General features: G+C 41.6%; 1 protein-coding gene across 1 annotated transcript in view; it reads left to right on the top strand.

The window, feature by feature from the left end:
* Nucleotides 1–22,428, top strand: part of LOC126278969 (peptidyl-prolyl cis-trans isomerase Fkbp12) — a 41,464-nt gene extending 19,036 nt beyond the window's left edge. The window contains exons 3-5 of the mRNA XM_049979264.1: nt 1,810–1,922; nt 14,676–14,749; nt 21,751–22,428. Of these exons, the coding sequence (XP_049835221.1) occupies nt 1,810–1,922; nt 14,676–14,749; nt 21,751–21,808 (245 nt within the window). The 3' untranslated portion in view covers nt 21,809–22,428. The remainder of the gene's footprint in view (nt 1–1,809; nt 1,923–14,675; nt 14,750–21,750) is intronic.
* Nucleotides 22,429–22,717: the final 289 nt, after the last annotated feature.

Below are 22,717 nucleotides of genomic sequence, written 5' to 3'. Positions count from 1 at the left end.
ACAGATTGGAGTTTCATATTAGATTGGTTGTACACTTTGTAATGTCATTTGTTACTATGTAGTGCTGCAAATTAGCAATTTTGTAAAAGGTAGTGATGCCATGATATTACATGGAATGGAACTGACAAAATTGTTGTTTGGATTAGGCAAGGAAGGAAAAGATCGTTGCTGCTAAGACCTGTTAACCTTGTCTGTTAATGTGGCATCAATGGAAGACTTTGTTATGGATGTTACATATGGCATTGTCGAGCTTTTTTAGAAAGCCTTAGGTTTAGCTAATTTAAATAATACAGCAGTAAATGAGGATGATTAGAGAACTGTGTTGGTGTCGGTGATGGGATTGGTGCTCCTAAAACAATGAAGTAGTGACAGTTCTCTTTAAACTTGGAGACAGAAGTGTCAGCTTCCACAACCATTATTTACCAGTCAGGTAGGATAGTGTTTCGAAGATCTTAGGCAGTCCAAAGTACTCAGTTCTACCCACAAGGAGTTTTGTATTTTGTCTGGAATGCCTGTCAGGTATACCTTTGCAAAGAACTATCCACTTACTTTTACTTGCAGGTATTCTGGGTTTAATTCAGCAAAAGATTGACGACTTTGGCAAAGTGCCAAACTTGCCGCAGCTGTTACTCACTTTTGCAGTCAGTTAAATTTTAAGTATTCAGGTGGATATTGTAGCATATCAATGTAGTTAATCAAAGAGTGCTCATGTGAATTAAGTTCTATCTTATTTGTGTAATCAATCTCTTATCAGCAGAACATTTCCAGACTGGCTAAAATATGCTGAAGTTAAGCCTCTTTATAAGAAACGGGGTAAAGAGACACCATCAAACTATCGACCAGTTTCACTTTTGCCGTCTTTCTCAAAAATATTTGCAAAGGTCATGTTGAAGCATCTCCTTAAGCATCTGACGACAAATAATATATTGTCCAAGTCACAATTTGGATTTTTGAAGGGTTCTCATATAGAGAAAACTATTTACATTTACAGTGAGAATGTACTCAATTCATTAGATAATATATTAGAGGCTACTAGAATTTTCTGTGACGTGTCAAAAGCCTTAGACTGTGTGAACCACAGCACTCTCTTAAGTAAATTAGAATATTATGGTGTCACTGGCAGTGCAGCAAAATGGTTTCTTACTTAACAGGAAACAAAGGGTGTCGTTGCGAAATACCTGTGCAGTAAGCAATCTGTATTCATCTGTGTGGTAATTAATAACATGTGGTTGTCCTCCAGGTTCCATCTCAGGGCATTTGCCTTTTCTTGTGTACATTAAAACTTCTCATCTGTTACATTTCCAGATGTTAAATTTGTTTTGTTTGTAGGTGATACAAACATTGCAATAAGCAGCAAGTCAAGTACATATTTATAAACAACTGTTAATCAAATTTTCACTGACATTGATAAGTGGTTTAACACTAATTCACTGTCATTAAACTTTGAGAAGACCCACTATATGAAGTTCAGAACCTGTAAGAGATTTCCCTCCAGCATAAGTATAACATATGACATGTAGATCAAAGAGCTTGACAGTGTTAAATTTCTGGGATTACATCTCTCTAATAAATTCGGTTGGGAAGGCCATACCACAAATTGCTTAAGCGTCTAAACAAGTCTGTATTTGGTGTGAGATTGCACGCCACATCATTATTGTAGAGGACAAAGTTGTCATCCGATATTATTAGGTTCAGTTGATCCATTTTGTCAGGCACATATGACAACACAATAAAGGAAGTATATAATGTCAGATTGACATTTTATTTTGATATCATATTAAGAAATGACGTTAACTTCTTATGTTACAGGTACACTAGAAAATGGTGTTAAATTTGATTCTTCGAGAGACAGAGGTGTACCATTCAAATTTAGATTAGGTAAAGGTGAAGTCATTAAAGGTTGGGATCAAGGTGTAGCACAGGTAAGTTGTTTTGTGGTTACTTACTACATACTTCGTTTTTGTAACATGTATTTCTATTTTTTGCTTTCCTCTGCTATTAATAACTTGGCAAAGTGAACTGGTTATCTGATGAGGGTGGCAGCACCACTCTTTATGTCTGAGAAACAGGGAGAGGACATAGTTATAGCATACACCGCAGTACTCTCTGAAGTGCATATTTAGAATAAGAACAGTAATAGGATATACACTACATCTGGATTTTTGCTGATGAAGATGCTTCATAGGCAGTATCCGTAAAACTACCCTTACTGTTTTGCTGTGTCACTATTTTCCTCATCTGTGACTTGACTTGTTGCCTACTGTTTCTTGTGGATGGTAATGCTGACTCATTGTTTGAATCTATGCCAACTGATTTTACTATATTTTCGGATTCATTGTGTGCAGAGTCTATCGTCCTTAAACCTCACACACTTTTTGGTAATTGGATAGGTAAAAAAATCTACTTACCAAGTGGTGGCAGGATGACACACATAAAAAGGGTTTTGTGTATGCAACCCAGTGGCTCCTTCTGGCAGAAGGGTTGAAAGGAAAGGAAGAGGGGTGAAGAAAAAGGGCTAGAGAGGTTTAGGAAAAGGGTTCGAGAGGGAAAGACTGGTAAGTCTCACTTGATCCAGGGTTCTGAGTGACTTATCCAAACTCTCTCCCATTTTACTGTATGATTAAATGATGATGGCATCCTCTTGGGTAAAATATTCCGGAGGTAAAATAGTCCCCCATTCGGATCTCCAGGTGGGGACTACTAAAGAGGATGCCGTTATCAGGAGAAAGAAAACTGGCGTTCTACGAATCGGAGCGTGGAATGTCAGATTCCTTAATCGGGCAGGTAGGTTAGAAAATTTAAAAAGGGAAATGGATAGGTTAAAGTTAGATATAGTGGGAATTAGTGAAGTTCGGTGGCAGGAGGAACAAGACTTTTGGTCAGGTGACTAAAGGGTTATAAACACAAAATCAAATAGGGGTAATGCAGGAGTAGGTTTAATAATGAATAGGAAAATAGGAATGTGGGTAAGCTGCTACAAACAGCATAGTGAACGCATTATTGTGGCAAAGATAGATACGAAGCCCACACCTACTACATTAGTAAAAGTTTATATGCCAACTAACTCTGCAGATGACGAAGAAATTGAAGAAATGTATGACGAAATAACAGAAATTATTCAGATAGTGAAGGGAGGTGAAAATTTAAGTCATGGGTGACTGGAATTCGAGTGTAGGAAAAGGGAGAGAAGGAAACGGAGTAGGTGAATATGAATTGGGGCTAAGAAACGAAAGAGGAAGCCGCCTGGTAGAATTTTGCACAGAGCACAACTTAATCATAGGTAACACTTGGTTCAAGAATCATAAACGAAGGCTGTATATATGGAAAAAGCCTGGAGATACTGACAGGTTTCAGATAGATTATATAATAGTAAGACAGAGATTTAGGAACCAGGTTTTAAATTGTAAGACATTTCCAGGGGCAGATGTGGACTCTGAGCACAATCTATTGGTTATGAACTGTAAATTAAAACTGAACTGCAAAAAGGTGGGAACTTAAGGAGATGGGACCTGGATAAACTGAAAGAACCAGAGGTTGTAGAGAGTTTCAGGGAGAGCATAAGGGAACAATTGACAGAAATGGGGGAAGAAATACAGTAGAAGAAGAATGGGTAACTTTGAGGGATGAAGTAGTGAAGGCAGCAGAGGGCTCAAGTAGGTAAAAAGACGAGGGCTAGTAAAAATACTTGGGTAACAGAAGAAATATTGCATTTAATTGATGAAAGGAGAAAATATAAAAATGCAGTAAATGAAGCAGGCAAAAAGGAATACAAACATCTCAAAAATGAGATAGACAGGAAGTGCAAAATAGCTAAGCAGGGATGGCTAGAGGAAAATGTAAGGATGTAGAGGCTTATCTCACTAGGGGTAAGATAGATAGATACTGCCTACAGGAAAATTAAAGAGACCTTTGGAGATAAGAGAACCACTTGTATGAACATCAAGATCTCAGATGGAAACACAGTTCTAAGCAAAGAAGGGAAAGCAGAAAGCTGGAAGGAGTATGTGGAGGGTCTATACAAGGGCGATGTACTTGAGGACAATATTATGGAAATGGAAGAGGTTATAGATGAATATGAAATGGGAGATATGATACTGCGTGAGGAGTTTTACAGAGCACTGAAAGACCTGAGTCAAAACAAGGCCCCTGGAGTAGACAACATTCAATTGGAACTAATGACGGCCTTGGGAGAGCCAGTCCTGACAAAACTCTACCATCTGGTGAGCAATATGTACGAGACAGGCGAAATACCCTCAGACTTCAAGAAGAATATAATAATTCCAAATCCCAAAGAAAGCAGGTGTTGACAGATGTGAAAATTACCGAACAATCAGTTTAATAAGCCACAGCTGCAAAATACTAACAAGAGTTCTTTACAGACGAATGGAAAAACTAGAAGAAGCCGACCTCGGGGAAGATCAGTTTGGATTCCGTAGAAATACTGGAACACGTGAGGCAATACTGACCTTAAGACTTATCTTAGAAGAAAGATTAAGGAAAGGCAAACCTACGTTTCTAGCATTTGTAGACTTGGAGAAAGCTTTTGACAATGTTGACTGGAATACTCTTTCAAATTGTAAAGGTGGCAGGGGTAAAATACAGGGAGCGCAAGGCTATTTACAATTTGTACAGAAACCAGGTGGCAGTTATGAGAATTCGGTGGACATAAAAGGGAAGCAGTGGTTGGGAAGGGAGTGAGGGTTGTAGCCTCTCACCGATGTTATTCAACCTGTATATTGAGCAAGCAGTAAAGGAAACAAAACAAAATTTCGGAATAGGTATTAAAGTCCATGGAGAAGAAATAAAAACTTTGAGGTTCGCCAATGACATTGCAATTCCGTCAGAGACAGCAAAGGACTTGGAAGAGCAGTTGAACGGAATGGACAGTGTCTTGAAAGGTTGAGATGAACATTAACAAAAGCAAAACGAGAATAATAAAATGTAGTCGAATTAAGTCGGGTGATGCTGAGGGAATTAGATTAGGAAATGAGACAATTAAAGTAGTAAAGGAGTTTTGCTATTTGGGGAGCAAAATAACTGATGATGGTTGAAGTAGAGAGGATATAAAATGTAGACTGGCAATGGCAAGGGAAGCGTTTCTGAAGAAGAGAAATCTGTTAACATCAAGTATAGATTTAAGTGTCAGGAAGTCATTTCTGAAAGTATTTGTATGGAGTGTAGGCATGTATGGAAGTGAAACATGGACGATAACTAGTTTAGACAAGAAGAGAATAGAAGCTTTCGAAATGTGGTGCTACAGAAGAATGCTGAAGATTAGATGGGTAGATCGCATAACTAATGAGGAAGTATTGAATAGGATTGGGAGAAGAGAAGTTTGTGGCACAACTTGACCAGAAGAAGGGATTGGTTGGTAGGACATGTTCTGAGGCATCAAGGGATCATCAATTTAGTATTGGAGGGCAGTGTGGAGGGTAAAAATCGTAGAGGGAGACCAAGAGATTAATACACTAAGCAGATTCAGAGGGATGTAGGTTGCAGTAGGTACTGGGAGATGAAGCTTGCACAGGATAGAGTAGCATGGAGAGCTGCATCAAACCAGTCTCAGGACTGAAGACAACAACATCCCATTTCCTAAACCTCTCCAAGCCTTTCCCATCACTCCTCTTTCTTCCTCTTCAACCCTTCTGTCAGGTGGGGGAGCCACTGGCTCTGAAAGTTTATATACACACAACCTTTTTTTGTATGTGTATTCTGCCACTTGATGAGTAGGTTTATGTATCCAATCACATTATATTGTCAAAAATTATTTTCATTGTTACACAACTTTTTTTCGCTTGATACACACAGCCTTTCTAGTCTTGTAATGCCACAACAGTAAAAAGTCACAAGAGAAAAGCAAGCCAACTGCATGGTGGCAGGTAGCATTTTTGGTTAGTAATACTGAGCTCCCAGTAGCTAACACAAATCTTTGTGGTGGAAAGGTCTAGAAGGTCCTCTCAGACTTGAGGTGAACTGAATGTAAAAACAGTGAAATCATTATGGAAATTCCTGGATTCAACGGTATGTAAAATGAGGTAAAGCCAATGCTCATATAAATTTAATATCTTTGGAAGTTAAACACCAATTCTGTAACAAATGAAAAAGTAGCCTTTTTAAACTGATCCTGTAGCATCTATTTTTAGTATTATCACAGCAATGGATCTTGTTTGTAACAATATTTGGAGCACATGTACGCAAACTGCAGTATAAATGTTCAGTAAAACTACATAAGGTTCAACGCTATCTCGCACACCCAAGTGTACAGATTGTGCACTTTTGGGTATGCAGTTGGATAATGTCATCTTCACACAATATTTCAACAGACCAACTGGCCACCATCTTCAGGTGAGGATTCTGATGCACAAGCTAACTGGAACTGAATTTCCAGCAGAATCAGCAACTCCCTTATGCACCATAACCAGTACACTGCAGCAGCACTGCTGACCTCAAGGAAGAGTGAACTAGTGGTGCACCAGTGGAATAAATAGACAAAACAATAAATCATTATTAGCTGAACCTTAATTAAAAGAATATGCTAGTTGAAATGAAGACCACTTTTAATACCAGCAAAAATAGAATTCCACATCTTACAGGTAAATCTTTTACCCTTTTATTATATCAGATAGTACAATCGGAATAGATTCCCTTAGAACACATTCCTGGTAACAGGTAGCAGAAAAATAATGTGTCATGTTATAAATCATTTGATATCCCTAGTGTTCCGCCACTACAGATTTCTCTGGCTGGACCAAACTAGTGTGATGATAGTGTTCTACACATCTGTCTTGGATAGTTTGGCCAATATGCCATCTCTCAGTGACAAGGAATTTTGTATACTCTGGGTTTCCTGATTCCCAAGTCATCCTTTGCTGATGGAAGGAGGGCACTGATCTTAGCCAGTAGCATACAAATTCTTGAGGATACATTCCTCGCAATAGGTAGAATAGCAGCATATTTGCGAGTATCCTCGCTTTGAACAGTATTTTAGATCCTTTGTCTCCATCCTAGTATCAGATTTACAATGGAAGTTGAAAAGGATGACTCTTTTCTTGGTGTATTTGTTTATGGGCATGACAATGAAATTACGGGGCATAGTAGAGTGTGTAAACCTATGCATACTGATCGTTCTCTCCATCCATCCACTACACCAATGCATGGGGGTGTTGCGGACTTTGGAGAGGAGCCCATGCCATTTCCAATACAGAAAATTTGATACCAGAATTTGACCATCTTAATATTGTTTTTAAGCAAAATAGTTACTCTGACCGACAAATACCTATGCCATGCTCTTTCATTCAAACTGTCAAGGAAACTGGTAAATCTGTTGCTTTTCTATCTTTTGCGGGAAATATATACCTGAAAATTTCAAGAATTTTAAGATTGACATCAAAAGTGTGTGCTTTGGCTAAGATTAGAGCTATTTTTGTCAGTAAAGGATGACTTGCATCTGAGGAAAATCTGAGCATACAAAATTCCATATCATTGAGGGGTGGCATATTGGCTAAACTATCCGTAATATTCAGCATCTGTGTGTAGACACTACTGTCAAACCATTTTGCTCCAGCCAGAGAAATTCAGTGGCAGAACACTATCTTAAGGAGTGATGTCAAGTGATGTCTAATGACACACAAATGATTGCTCTACTTCCTGTTACTGGGAATGTGTTCTAAAGGAATCTATTGAGATTGTTATTTGGTAATATTAATAATAGGGATAAATATTTCCCTTCAAGATGCGGAATCTGATTATAGCCGATACTAAACAGTGGCCTTCATTTCAACCGGCAGAGTCTTTTGAGGTTCAGCTAGCAATATATCATTTTGCCTATTTCTTCCACTGGTGCACAAGCAGTTCACTTCCACTTGAGGGCAGCAGTGCTGCTGCAGGGGACTGGCCATGATGTACAAAGGGGCCTCCAAGTCTGTTGGAAACTCAGTTCCAGTGAGTTTGTGCATCAGCATCCTCACCTGAAGATAGTTTGGATTTTTGTGTGACTGTGGCTGTGAATGTGTGTGCTTTTTGTAGGGAAACAGCAGGTATTTGGAAGGTAGGGTGAACGATGTTTTCTGGTGCTCCACATATTGATCTGCTATAGATGAATGGTTGCATTTATTTTATGTATTGCCCCAGCCAAGAATTTCCATGAGTTCGTGCTTGGTGCCCACAGAGCCCTGAGCTATTGTAGCCCATTCTTACTTCTCAGGTTGCATTTTCTTCCATGTGCCCGTCCCTCCCCATCCTCGCTTTTTCCCTACTGCCGCCTCCTTCCTGTTTTGTGTTCTGACTTATATTGACCTGGCTATCCACCTAGTTTTATTTTATTCCTTGTATTTTGTTCCCCTTGGCTTTTCTCTTTCATTCTTCCTCTTCGGCATTTTTGTTCCCCCTTTGTTGTTTGACCTTCACTTATAAATTTTCTGTCTGTAGTGTGTGCCACTTCAGGAAGAATTTCCTTCCTACAGTCTACAGTGTGGATTCCTCTCCCCTCTTACTTCCTCTGTAGCCCCCCTCCATTCTGCTAGGTCACCAGCAGTAGCCAGTCCATGTGGTGGGACTGTTATGTACCTATCTGGCTGATCCTTCCGACAAAACAGGGATTACACTTCTGATACCTGAGCTGTTGAGCCCCACCCCCCATGCCTAGGATTGGTTGCTTGTCATTCTGGAACATCACAACTCCCAGCTACGGTTGTTGTGCCAGATGCTCTTGCTATGGCTGGGTGATTCCCATGGGGAGGGGAAATGCATCAGGCTCCAAAAATCTGGCCATTTTTCTACGGCTGTCTCTTAAAGTGGTAGCTAATCATTCAGTGCTGCTTTGTATGACACTGCAGGCTTCCCTGCCCTGGCTACGCCCTTGGAGGAGGGCTAGGCTCGCCGACTTGGGCTGAAACACTGTTCTCTCTACAAGGTCTGTGCTAGGATGGTCGGGGACACATTCACTGCCATAATGTGGAATATGTCGAAGACTAGTTTGGCAGAGTGGAGCCTCTCAGTAAGGTATGGTTGGAGTCCCTGTTGATCATAACTTCTTCTGCCGCCCAGTATGTAGCTTTTTGTGCTCACGATCATCTTGATGTCCCAGTGCCCATTACCTCACTTGTTTGAATATGGTCCAGCGAGTTATTTTTCACAGGGACCTCATCCTTCAAATGGATGAAGAACTCGGAGCCAATTTGGAACGACACAGTGTTTATTTTGTTCAACATGTGCAGAAAGGTCGTTAGAACAATTGCACAGGGACTGGCACCTTTATTCTGGCATTTGACAGATACACCCTCCCACAGAAAATTATGGTTATTTGTTACCAGTGTGATGTGAAGCCGTATGTCCCGTTATTCATGAGGTGCCTTTAGTGCTTGCATTTTGGGCATATGTCTTCCCAACGTACGGCGGACCCTCTGTGTGGTGACTATGGACACCCACTCTGTGAGGGGTGACCTTGTGTTCTGCCACCCATGTACATTGTCACTCTCAATGCTCACCAGATTGCCCAGTTTATAAGAAAGAAAAGAAGATACAAGAGTGTAAGTCCCTGGATCGTTCATCTTACACTGACGCTTTCAGAAGTTTAACAAGACTTCATCCTGTGTCATAGACTTATACTTTTGCCTCTGTTATGTCCTTTCACCTCCTTCCTCTTCTAACCCCAGTGGGTCGCTTCGTCCTCTACCCTCCCTTGCAGTTCCCACGTCGTCTCTTCCCAGTGCCACGCCTACTCCCCGTTTCAAGAATTGTCCCTCCTTGTTTGGCACCTGCTGGTGATAGGACTTATCCTCACCCTGCTCCCTTAGGCCAGAGGCCTGCTGCCACATCTGGGCCATGGGACACACAGTCGGTGCACCCCAAGGTCGCCTGCTCTCTTTTGGTGCCAGATCTTGAGGAAGCCTACTCTTCCTCTGTGCTGTACCCTCTTCACCCTCTGAAAGAGGAGGAGGAGAAGAACAAGAAACCCCAGGACAAAGCCACAGGCCACCCTAGTGTCGCTGTAGGTGCCATATCTCCACCTCCACCCCCACCCCCTCTCTCAACCTGAGCCTGACTTCTTATTTATGGATGTCGCTTGGCAGTGTGATCGCCTCCAGCATATTCACCTCTCATTTGGATACCCATTCTGTGCTTATTCAGTGGGACTCTAATGAATACTATAGTCACCTCACAGAGTTGCAATCCCTTAGTGCCTTTCACTCAGCAACTTGTCATTCTCCAGTAACCTCATTTTACTGGTGCTCTCACCAATCTTTCCTGGGTTCCGTACTTTTTGTTGGAACCAGGTCAGATCTTTGAGGGCTTCTGGTGGTGTTTGCAGGTTGATCCTTATAATTATTGTTAGTACCCTGTTGGATGCAGATGCTGTCGTGGTCTGCTTGGACTTGGCAGTCAGAGTTTCAATCTCTACCTTGCTCCTGACAGGCTACCTACATCTGCTGCCCTAACTGCCCTCCATCAGCAACTCCACCCCCTCCCCCTCTCTTCCTCCTCCTTGGGTATTTAAATGCCTATCACCCTTTTTGGGGCAGTGCTTTTTCATCTAGCTGGGAGATCCTCAGTGACCAGTTTTTTGTGGACCATTACCTATGCCTTCTTAATGATGGTTCCCCAGACTCATTTTAGTGCTGCATGTGGCACTTTCTCTGCCATTGATCTTACACTCCCTTCCCCTCCACTTCTTCCTTTGTTACATTGTCGCCACATGATGACCTCTGTGATAGTGACTGCTTCCCATTGATTCTCCTGTTCCCTTCCCTCTGATTAGGTTGCCCTGCTGGGCTTTCCATCATGCTGATTGACCCCTATGTACCTCTCATTTCATGTTTCCACCTTCTATGCAACCCGACAAAGATGACGTTGTCTGTGATCAGTCCAGTAAGATAATTTGTGCTGCTAGCATTGCTGTCCCCACTTGAAAGGTCCTGGCCTGTAGAGTAGTATGGCCATTTCCATCGCTATCTGTAATCATTGTTGCACCTTGAGACATTTTAAGTGGCACCTGTGCTCTGCTGGTCTTATTATCTTGCACCAAAGCCTGTTACTTAATCAAACAGAGCAAATGGATGTATTGAACACTTTGTCTCCTTTCTAGGTTCTTCTCTCTCTTCATCACAGGTGTGAGCTACACTCTGCACCCTTCAAGGCTCTGTGGCAGTCTTCCATTTCAGGCCCTGCCTTTCAGATAGCCTTTGTACCGACCCATCAGTTCTTGCGCAACACCTCATGACCCAAGGCTTCAGCATTGGCCTCCTAACCCGCCATTGACTTCCTTGTCTGGAAACAGTGGGCTGAAGTTTCCCGCTTACCTTTTACACCTTAATCCTGTAGTGAACCTTTACCCGAATTCCATCCATAACCAATTGCTTCAACACCTCAATCCTCCACAGTGACAATATCTCCTCCAGGTGTTTAATTGTATGTGGCTCCAAGGCATTTTCCCCTCTCAGTGGAGAGACAGCATGTCCTTAAGCCTGGCAAGGATGTATCATTCCTTGTTTACCAGCCAGTCAGCCTGATCATTGTCCCCTGTAAGTTACTAGACTGGATGGTGGCTAGTCAGTTCAGTTGGGTCCTTGAACCCTGGGAACTTCTATCTCCTTAAGAGTGTGGCTTCTGGGAGAGACGATTTCCGGTTGATCATCTGTTTCGAATGGAAACCACAGTCCGGCAGGTTTTTCTTAACTCTGCTATCCTGCCGCAGTCTTGTTCAATCTCTGTGTGGCCAATGGCACAGCTTAGCGCCATCACATCCTCCTTATGCAGCGTGAGTGGGGTCGTTGGGGGCCCCCCACTCTTGATTTTATTCAAGAGTTCCTGTCCTATTGGTCATTCAGAATCTAGGTCGACACTGTTCTCAGATCTTTGCGGACCCAGGAGAAGTATGTTCAACAGGGTTCAGTATAAAGTACCTGTCTTGTCATCACTATTAATGGACATGGGGCATCTCCTGGGCCAATGGTCACCTCTGCTATGGATGTTAATGATTTCTGTATTTGGGCTGGCTCCCACTTGGTGGTCTCTGTGGAACGTCGTCTCCAGGGTGCCATCCGGTGCGCTTCCATGGGAACAGCCTCGCATAATCTTAAATTCTCTGCACTTATGTCTAGGGTGATGCTTTTCTGTCACCGTACTACAGTCGATCCTGATCCTGCTCTGGAGCTGTATCTTGATGCTCTATGCTGACCGTTTCTGGGGTCTTCTTTTTGACAACAAGCTTACTTGGTTGGCCCGTAGCTGTCGTCTGAAGATAGGCTGTTTTAGTAAACCCATTGTTCTTTGCTTCCTTGCCCACACTTCTTGTGCCACCAATCATTTTACACTTCTCCACCTATAGTGGGCAATAATTCTCTCTCATCTGGACTATGGTTGTCAAGTATATAGATCAGCTGCCCCTTCCACGCTGCTCCTCTTGAACCTGGTTCACCTTTGTGTATCCATTTAGCAACCAGAGCCTTTAGCACTAATGCTGTTGATAGTCTTCTGGTTGACACTTGGATCACTCGCCTTTTGAATCGGTGGTCCCAGCTCCTGGTTTCCTATGCCATCACTGTTCACCCCTCCTATTCTATTCTATTCTTTTTGTGGCTTCTGGATGTCGCCTGCCTACTGCCTGCCCTCGGTGGGTGTATTGGTTGGGTTTCACCTTGTGTCTCTCCACTGTGACTTCAATCTCCCCTCCTTGGCCTTTCCTGACACGACACTCCCCCCCCCCCCCCCCCCTGCTCACCTCCCCTTTCCCCCTTGCTTTGTTCCTCAGCCTGGATTCAGCTGGATCTCTTTCGGGGCCTGAAAGCATCCATTGCTCCACTGGAGTTGCGTTGTTTGTTCCAAATGCTCTTACAGGAATTTCACGATGCCATTGTTTTTTTACACCAATGGCTCTAAATCAGCCGATCATTTGGCATGTGTGTTCATGTCTTCTGTTGGCATCGAACACCATCTCCTGACTGCTACATGTAGAGTGTTTACTACAGAATTAATAACAATCTATCAGGTGCTCTGCATGAAACGGTCCTGACTCACCTGAGGTTTGTTATGTATGAACTCATTGAGTGGCCTTAAGGGTATCACTCATTGTTTTCCCTGTCACGCCTTGGCCTCTGCCATCCATGCTCTCTTGCTGATCGTGGTGATGCTGCTTGTTCGGTTGATTTCCTTTGGATTCCTGCCTGCTTAGGTATTCCGGGTGCTGAACTTGCTGCCATGTCCTCATTATCTGTGACCCCTATGGGGACAGATTTGCGGCTATACATCAAATCTTTTTGCTTAGTCCTTGGTCGACTCTTCAGAGGTTAACCTCCTGTCTAATAAACTTTCTGCCATCGAGGAGATTCCCACCATGTGACATTCTTTGCTCTGCAACTCCCAGTGGGAATCTACCATTCTCTGCTGTATTTATATTGGCCATACTAGGTTGACCCATTGTCTTTTACTCCGCAGCACGACTGCCCACTCCCCCCCCCCCCCCTCCCCCCTCGTAGTTGTGGGGCTTCCCTCATGGTGATCTATGTTTTGCTGGACTGCCCCTGCCTTTTGGCCTTTCACATTAAATATGCCTTCCCACCTTCATTGTCCAGGGTGAGGTAAAAGGCCTTGAATTTACTCTAGAATTTGAGTCCCTCAATCAGTGTAGGCCTTGACTTTGCCACCACACTGGCCAGTTGCTCTCTGCCTTGTCCCTATATTTTGTCTGCTCTGTTGTAGTTTTGTTTCCCCTTTTTTCTTCCCCTGGTGTTGTCCCAATTATATTGTGATTATGGTATGGCATGGCGCGAGTGTCTGGACGGGTCGGTTGTGCTGCTGGTGCATCATCACATAGAGTTTTTCTGGGGCACCCCTGCTCTCACTGTTTCCGCCCACTCCCTCCTGTCCTTTCCTTTTCCTGTTGCTGCGATGACCCTTTTCCCACCCTTTATTTGGGCGTTATTCCTTCCCCTTGATGGGACTGTGCTGTTTGTGTTGTTCCTCCTTTGATTTCTGCCATCGTAGGTCATGTGCATGGGACCAATGAACATGTTTTTGCCTAACCCTCCCCCCCCTCCTCCTCCTCCTCCTCCCCCTCCCACTCCCCCTCCCCCTCCCCCCCCTCCCCCTCCCCCCCCCCCTCCCCACAGACACATACACACCAAATCAACCAACCAACAAATTAATTTAAATGTTCTACTTTTTCACTTTGTTGCAGAATGGGTGTCCACCCATATTATTAAATTTATGTGAGTATTGCTCACTTCACATTTAAACGCAGTTTGGCAAAAAATTACTCTACCGTGCTGTTACCAGGCATAGAAAGGTCTGGTTGAGTGCATTCATTATCCCTGAAGCTGTAAATATACGGGTAACAGAAAGGCTACTTGGTAATTACTATAGTTCTTGGTCTAATGCAGCATGCTGCTGTTACCTCACACACTCAAAGAACAGGAGGGCAGTGGGAAAATTGGTAGCATCTTCTTGCTCTGTGCTAAATTTCTGTAGTTACTAAATGTGTTTGTCTGAAGGTGGACAGATGTAGATGTATTCCTTAAATCTTCAGAGAAGCTTGCAGTTATTACCATTGTATGATTTTAACAACTTCCATTGCATTAATTAAGAACAGATAATTGGTTTTCTTTCTAAGCTGGTGACAAATCTGTAAATGCCATTTACTGTGAGATGATAATTGTATTAATAACTGCAATTATTTTCAGATGTGTGTTGGTCAACGAGCCCGCCTTACATGCTCTCCAGATTATGCGTACGGGTCACGTGGTCATCCTGGAATATATCCTTTGTCTGCTGTATTTAGTGAGGTTTGAAGTAAGATTTCAACTCTGAATAAACATAACATTACTCTCATAGTGAAATTCTGGGTGCTGAGAAGGCTAAAATGAAGGATTTGTCGTAATCATTACGATGGAGTGGTGGTGGTGGTTCCTCGGTTCAGACTTATTTGATGCAGCTCTCCACACGTCTCTCTTCTGTGCAGCCTCATCATCTCTGAATCATTATCAGACCTGCCCAAAGCTCTGAAAGGAGCTGCCATTTTTACCCCTAGAATATCTTGTCTAAGAGATGGAATCACCATTTAACAATATAAAAGAGCTGTGTGCCTTCGGAAAGAATGACTATAGTTTCCTGTTGATTTCAGCCAGTTGCATGTAAGCATAGCAAGATCATATTCTCATGTTAAAATGCCAGGTCAATCATCCAGAATGTTGCCCTTGCACCTACTGAAAAGGCTGCTGCCCTTTTTCAGGAATCACATGTCATTACTCTTCAGATACCCCTCAGATTTGGTTGCACTTATGGTATGTCTTATGCGTATTTTAGACCTTGCCAAGGTCAGGGTTCCTGAGGGTAGGCTTAATGTTGTTCAAAATGTCATTTTTTACTGTAACAGAAGTGAAAAGGCTGTTATGTAAAGGTCTTGCTACTTCAAATGCCACCTTTTGGAGGAAGAAAGTAAACCATGTTGGTAGACCAGACCATATCATATCATAAATAATGAACAGTTAACGATTTAACTTGGTGGTGGTGTGGTATGCACTTGTCCCCCCCTCCCCCCCAGTAAGGTTTTTGATAGTGTGATCTTTTGTTAGGCTTAGTTTTACATTATTATATGACGTTTTATTTTCAGTCATTATGGTAATGATTCAGAAAGACTTCAATTAACATACTGAAAGCTTTGGATCAAGGCTGTCAGGCAGATGCGGTATTTCTTGATTTCCGAAAAGCAATTGAGTCAGTATTACACGTACGCTTATTGTCAAAAGTACAGTCATGCAGGGTATCGAGTAAATTTGTAACTGAATTGAAGACTTTGTGGTAGGGAAGACACAGTGTGTTATTTTCGCGGGAGAATAATTGTCAGATGTAGAAGTAACTTCATGCGTGCCCCCAGGGAAGTATGTTGGGACTGTTGCTGTTCATGTTGTATATTAATGACCTTACAGACAATATAAATAGTAACATCAGACTTTTTGCGGATAACGCAGTTATCTATATGAAGTACTATCTGCAAGAAGCTGCGTAAATATTCATTCAGATCTCGATAGGGCTTCAAAGTGGATCAAAGATTGGCAACTTGCTTTAACTGTTCAGAAATGTAAAATTGTGCACTTCACAAAATGAAGAAAACATAGTGTCCTAAGACTGTAATATCAATGATTTATTGTTAGAATCGGCCATCGCAAACAATACCTGTGTGTAACACTTTGTAGGGGTATAAAACGTAATGATCGCATAGGTTGTCATGGTTAAAGCAGGTGGTAGACTTCGGTTTATTGGTGGAGTAGTGGGGAAGTGCAGTTAATCTGCAAAGAAGACTGCTTAACAAATCACTTGCATCAAGTTCTAGAAAATTGCTCAAGTGTGTGGAACCTGTACCGAACAGGACTAGCAGGGGATACTGAACATATACAGAGGAAGCAGCACAAATAGTCACATGTTTGTTCGACCTGTGGGAGTGTCCCAGAGAAACTGGAGGAACTGAACTGGAACACTCTTGAAGCCGGATGTAAACTACTGCAAAAAAGTCTGTTAACAAAGTTTCAAGAATTTACTTTAAATGGTGATTGTGTGAATATACTACAATGCTCTTTGTAAGAACCTTCAACATTGCAGCGCGTCAGCAATTCTTGCTTAATATGTTAAAAAACTAAAAACCCGCCTCGATTGTGAAAAAGCTCCTAGTGTTAAGTGTTAACCCAGGTTTCAGCATAGATAACTATACCTTCTTCAGGAGAATAATAAAACCCACAAGTGCCTAAGAATCATTGACAAAGGTCTTCTTAGGCACTTGTGGGTTTTATCGTTGTTCTGAAGAAGGTGTAGTTATCTATGCCGAAACCTGGGTTAACACTTAACACTAGGTGCTTTTTTTCGCAATCGAGGTGGGTTCTTAGTTTTTTAATGCTCTTTGTATTGCTCACGTAGGGATTATGAGGATAAGATTAGAATAATTACTTGATGCACAGAGACATTCGGTCAGTCATTCTTCCCGCACTCCATTTGTGAATGGAATGAGGAGAAACCCTGATAACTGATACAGTGGGATGTATCCTCTGCCATAGACCTCTAGGTAGTTTCCAGAGTATAGATGTCTTGAAAGGAGGATATAAGATGAACATCAACAAAAGCAAAACGAGGATAATGGAATGTAGTCAAATTAAATTGGGTGATGCTGAGGGAATTAGATTAGGAAATGAGACGCTTAAAGTAGTAAAGGAGTTTTGCTATTTGGGGAGCAAAATAACTGATGATGGTCGAAGTAGAGAGGATATAAAAGGTAGCCTGGCAATGGCAAGGAAAGCGTTTCTGAAGAAGAGAAATTTGTTAACATCGAGCATAGATTTAAGTGTCAGGAAGTCGTTTCTGAAAGTATTTGTATTGAAGTGAAACATGCATGATAACTAGTTTGGACAAGAAGAGAATAGATTTCGAAATGTGATGCTACAGAAGAATGCTGAAGATTAGATGGGTAGATCACATAACTAATGAGGTGGTACTGAATAGGATTGGGGAGAAGAGTAGTTTGTGGCACAACTTGACAATAAGAAGGGATCGGTTGGTAGGACATGTTCTGAGGCATCAAGGGATCACCAATTTAGTATTGGAGGGCAGCGTGGAGGGTAAAAATCGTAGAGGGAGACCAAGAGATGACAACACCAAGCAGATTCAGAAGGATGTAGGTTGCAGTAGGTACTGGGAGATGAAGCAGCTTGCACAGAATAGAGTAGCTTGGAGAGCTGCATCAAACCACTCTCAGGACTGAAGACCACAACAACAGATGTAGAATAAAACTGTAGTTTACTTTGGTATTTGTTTATATCATGTTTTCATAGGCTATCAAATGCTTTTTCTCCGTTGAAAGTAACATATTCTTTGTTATACTTACGTACAAATTGACAGCTTATAGACACAATGGTTGTTGCCTGCATTTACGAAATATACTTCGGAGCTATGAGTTGTGGGCTTTTGATTGCTTGCAATCTCAGTATAGTCAACGACATGTGAGGTGTCAAGTGATGTTTTAGCAGCCAGTGTATAATGAGGCTTGCACATCGCTTGTTCTGCCTACACACCTTGGTAAGATTCTAATCATCAAAAATATATCCTGGTCACTCTGCTCTGCTCATTATAGATACATGTCAGTGCCATATTGTGAATATTTCTTACTGCCCCAATTGTGAAACTAGTGCCATGCACCATTCCCTCCTATACTAAAGCAGCCAAAGTTGTGGCTTGGAGAAGTATTTCATCTTTTCCTTCACCTTTAACTGCCAGTGAAAAGCCTTTCTCTCAGTCCATGACTTATGTGCACGCACTAGCCACAGTATCATTACTGATATGGTTGTCTTCCAGTTAGCATCACAAGAAGCAGTGACTACCAGACACATCGTTGACTGTTTGAGGCTACGCTATACTTCATCAGTGCTGGCACTGGCATGCCTTTGCCACATTGTTGCACCTAATCGGTCACTTACGTGTTTGCTTTGTGGAAGTGTTTGTTTAGTGAGAGAGCTTTGATTTTTCATAATATATTTGGCTTTTCTTGTTTTGGAGTGAAGGTGACTCAGTTACAATACACATGGGGTCAAATTGAGTGTCACATAAGAGGTGTAAGAATGTCTTAATAACCTTAAATACAATCTCAGAAAAGATGAAATCTAAAAATTGCAGACAAAAACTTCAAAGGAGTGTGGTGTTATACATTGATTAGTGCAAGAAAGGAAATCTGTAGTTATGTAACAGTTTGTGTGCAAGGAAATGCTCCTGAAAGAGCAACTCACTAAGTTGGACAGTTTCCAGGACATTTGTCACACTATTGGAATTTTATGATAGTGTTTAGTTTCCCTTATGGCTAAAGACGGCAAATGTGTTACATGACAGGATAGATTTAAAAAGGGATCACTATTTGATAGGCAGAATTGTAAAATATTTTGGAGTTGGGGAAAATGGAACGGCGGAAGGTAGATTCTGATGGAATGTTCTGATGTGGTAACAGGTAGGGTAACTTCTCTAACAAAAATGTATGTCACCTAGAAAATGATTGAGTTGTTGTGTTACCTATCTTGATGAGACTTGGCTCAATCAAAATTAAGCCAGGAAACATTATGTAGGATTTGAGGGGAAATGGCAGCTTGAAAGGGCTGACTGGATAGAAAAACAGACTAACTGTTATATGGAGATTAATCAGACTATAGCTTCATTGAAAGTTCAGTGTTAACGTTTGAAATCTCATGAGGATCACTAGATTTGCCAGATGCAAACACTCCTGTTTAGATCTGTTAAGTGTCATTGTTATGGATAATGTCAATTCAAATCCAATGGAAGAAGAAACTGCACAGTTACCAGAAGAGAGAAATATTTAAATTTTGGTTTGATATATCAGGGTTGCCACAGGTTCAGGAAATTGGGGAATTTCAAACATGACGGGAAAATTTGGAAAAAAGAAAACACTGGGAAAACTTTGGTTTTTGTCTCAGTAGATGAAATGGTTTGTGTACTGTGGTGTCACGTAGGCACGTATTGTCAGTGGCTGTGTGCAGTCAAGTACATGCGCCTCTTCCCTACTCCCACATTACTACTGCTTCTCCTCTTCCGACCACCCCCATCAGCGTGCAGTCAGTGCTGCCACACTTCTTGCCCCTAGGCTTGCAGCTGCCGACGAGAGTTAGGGAGGCATGAGGAGTGGTTTGTTTGGATCTGATTCTGAGAGACTGCAGACACAGCGGCCGGAGATTGTGCTCGTGTGTGTGTGTGTGTGTGTGTGTGTGTGTGTGTGTGTGTGTGTGTGTGTGTGTGTGTGTGTGTGTGTGTGTGTGTGTGTGTGTGTGGGTGGGTGTGTGTGTGGGTGTGGGTGTGGGTGTGTGTGTGGGTGTGTGTGTGGGTGTGTGTGTGGGTGTGTGTGTGGGTGTGTGTGTGGGTGTGGGTGTGGGTGTGGGTGTGGGTGTGTGTGTGTGTGTGGGTGTGTGTGTGGGTGTGTGTGTGTGTGTGGGTGTGTGTGTGTGTGTGGGTGTGTGTGTGTGTGTGGGTGTGTGTGTGTGTGTGTGTGTGTGTGTGTGTGTGTGTGTGTGTGTGTGTGTGTGTGTGTGTGGGTGTGTGTGTGTGTGTGTGGGTGTGTGTGTGGGTGTGTGTGTGGGTGGGTGTGTGGGTGGGTGTGGGTGTGTGGGGGTGTGGGTGTGTGGGTGTGTGTGTGTGTGGGTGGGTGGGGGCGCGCGCTCGTTTTCTGACAAAAACTATGGCTGAAATTTTACTTGTGAAAGTATGATTGCCTTTTGTACGTGCCTGTCTGCAGCTCAGCAATCACATTTATGGTGAGTTGCTACCTATCCTCATCTTGATTGGTTCCCAGAGTATTTGAACAAGTTATATGTTGCATGGATTGATCACTGTGGTCTCATTTCAAAAACATGCTGTCTGTGGCTTGTGAATAGCTGGCCACACGAGTGGACTTCTGCGATGGGCCAAAACCACAGGTCATTTCTGCAGATATCTGAAATTGATCAGGTCTGCCGATCTGAAGCCCGTTGTTTCCCACTGGTGTGCAGGCCTTGCCTGTCAGATCTAGTCTCACTGATTTGCCCACAGGCCAGGTCTGTCTGTGTGTGGTGTAATGCTTCAGATTTTCATTGTTTACCCATGGACCCAGGACTGCAGTGCTCCTCAGCATGCCAGAGGCCACGAGTGACGGATTTCAAGAATTGTGACTGTCTCGCCACAAGTACATTTGTACAGTGTGATAGACATTTTATTTTTTATAGTACATTTTGGCACTTAGAAAGTAAAAATTAGTTTGTATGCTAGAAAGTATGGACGATAAGAAGGAAAATAGTCAGTCTGAGGTTATTTCAGGAATCAATGAAGGAATTTTAAATCTGTTTAGTCACTACAAAGAAATGTTTCATTTTATTGAAGTAAAATATCAGTGGTCTTAGTGAAACACATACACCATTCGACTTGTTTTCTCTATCTAAAAACAGTTCATTACAAAAGAGGTTGATATTAGTACTTATGATTTTTGCTCACATCAGGAAATGCCTTCGGCTTGCAAGTAATTTTTTAAAGATATGTCCTTGTGTACACTGTTGTTCCTTGTACTGTAGCTGCAAAGTCGTATTGTCAACTTATGTCTTAACTTACCCTTGAGATCTCAAAATTTGTCAGGGAAAATTGTTAAAACTTGTTTGGGCATCAGGGAATTTCACTTGGGGAAACTTGTGGCAATGCTTTATATGAAAATGGAGATGTTTAAGGGTGTCGGGCTTCATTAGCATCTTTATGCCTGTGCATCAGATACGCTTGATAAAGGTCTGACTTGAAATTGGTTAGCAGTACAAAATAAATATTTTAAGATTATATATAATTTCATATACAATTGAAGCTGAAGAAATTCTCTCTCTCTCTCTCTCTCTCTCTCTCTCTCTCTCTCTCTCTCTCTTTATGTTCGACTCGCATATCTTAACTTTTGGATGCTAAGTTTGTTTTTATCTTTTCTCCAGCCAAGTTTTAGGCTGTCTTACTTTTAGCCCTTTCCTTGTCTCTGTTTTGTGTGTGTGTGTGTGTGTGTGTGTGTGTGTGTGTGTGTGTGTGTGTGTAAAAGCTAGTATTTATTATTCTTTTGTTTTTTGATTGTGCTGTCAGTACTTTAACAGATGTTTCTGTGTTTACTTTGACCAATATGATTTGTTATAGTGCTAAAACTTGTTTTGGGATTCATTATTTATATTAGCTGTTTTTATGTAGACAAGTTGATTGTAGACTTTCCTTAATGAAAATTACTATTCCACCCAATGCAACACTGATATTCGATGTTGAGTTACTGAAGGTTGAACCTTGAATAACATCAAATAACCATTGAATCAGCAAATCAACCAACAAACCAAACTGTCAGCCAACTGACAAACCAACCAAATTGTTATTTCTATGCTACAACAGTATCATTTCCAGTGTTAAAACTTTCTATTTTAGTGATACTGCATCTGTGTGGATGCGTGTGTGTAATGTGTAGAATCTACTTTGAAGATTTTTGGACTGTCATTTTAAACTAATGCATTTCAGTACTATATATATATATATTTATGCCAAAAGCTGTCTTACAAGAAAACTTATGCTAGTGTCTTATGTACTGTTTATGTAGCAACTTAGTAGAATGAATCTTTGACTGTTCAGGTACTGATTGTGACTCACTTGTAAGTTAATTAATTTTCTCAGTGAGGAAGTTTAAAATTACTATCTTTTTAGTATTAGTGATTGAAATATCACTGTCTTCCAAAATACCTCAGCTATACTGTCAACCATTTCAAGATCTTTTTGCTAGTGCCATTATTATTTTGTAATATTTTCATAGTAACCAAAGTTGTGTCTGTTAAAAGGATTTTGATCATTATGTTGTTACCCCATATGAAAAAATGTGTAAACAAAATATTAATGAATAAATGTCAGTGGCATTTGTCTTAATTTGCACTTATTTTTGTGAACCACAAGCTACAAACTTGGACCATTCTTACCAACATCATTGACCTACCAAATCTCTCTGAAAATATTAACTAGAATCCTAGTGTTGTATTAGACAAGATTGTGTTAAATGAAATGTTAATTGATGATAAAGTGGATGATCCCATACAGACTGCATAGTTAGTGTGAAACAATTGAAAAGCAAATTCAACAAACATTGCTTTCAAAATACAGTGAAATAGAGATAAAAGGTTAAAACAGCAAGCAAATATCTCTAATCCAAAATGCCAGA

This window comes from Schistocerca gregaria, chromosome 6, assembly GCF_023897955.1.
Source record: "Schistocerca gregaria isolate iqSchGreg1 chromosome 6, iqSchGreg1.2, whole genome shotgun sequence".
In the NCBI taxonomy this organism is placed as follows: domain Eukaryota; kingdom Metazoa; phylum Arthropoda; class Insecta; order Orthoptera; family Acrididae; genus Schistocerca; species Schistocerca gregaria.
Note: the sequence above shows the minus strand (reverse complement) of the source record. Positions and strands in the feature narration are given on the sequence as shown.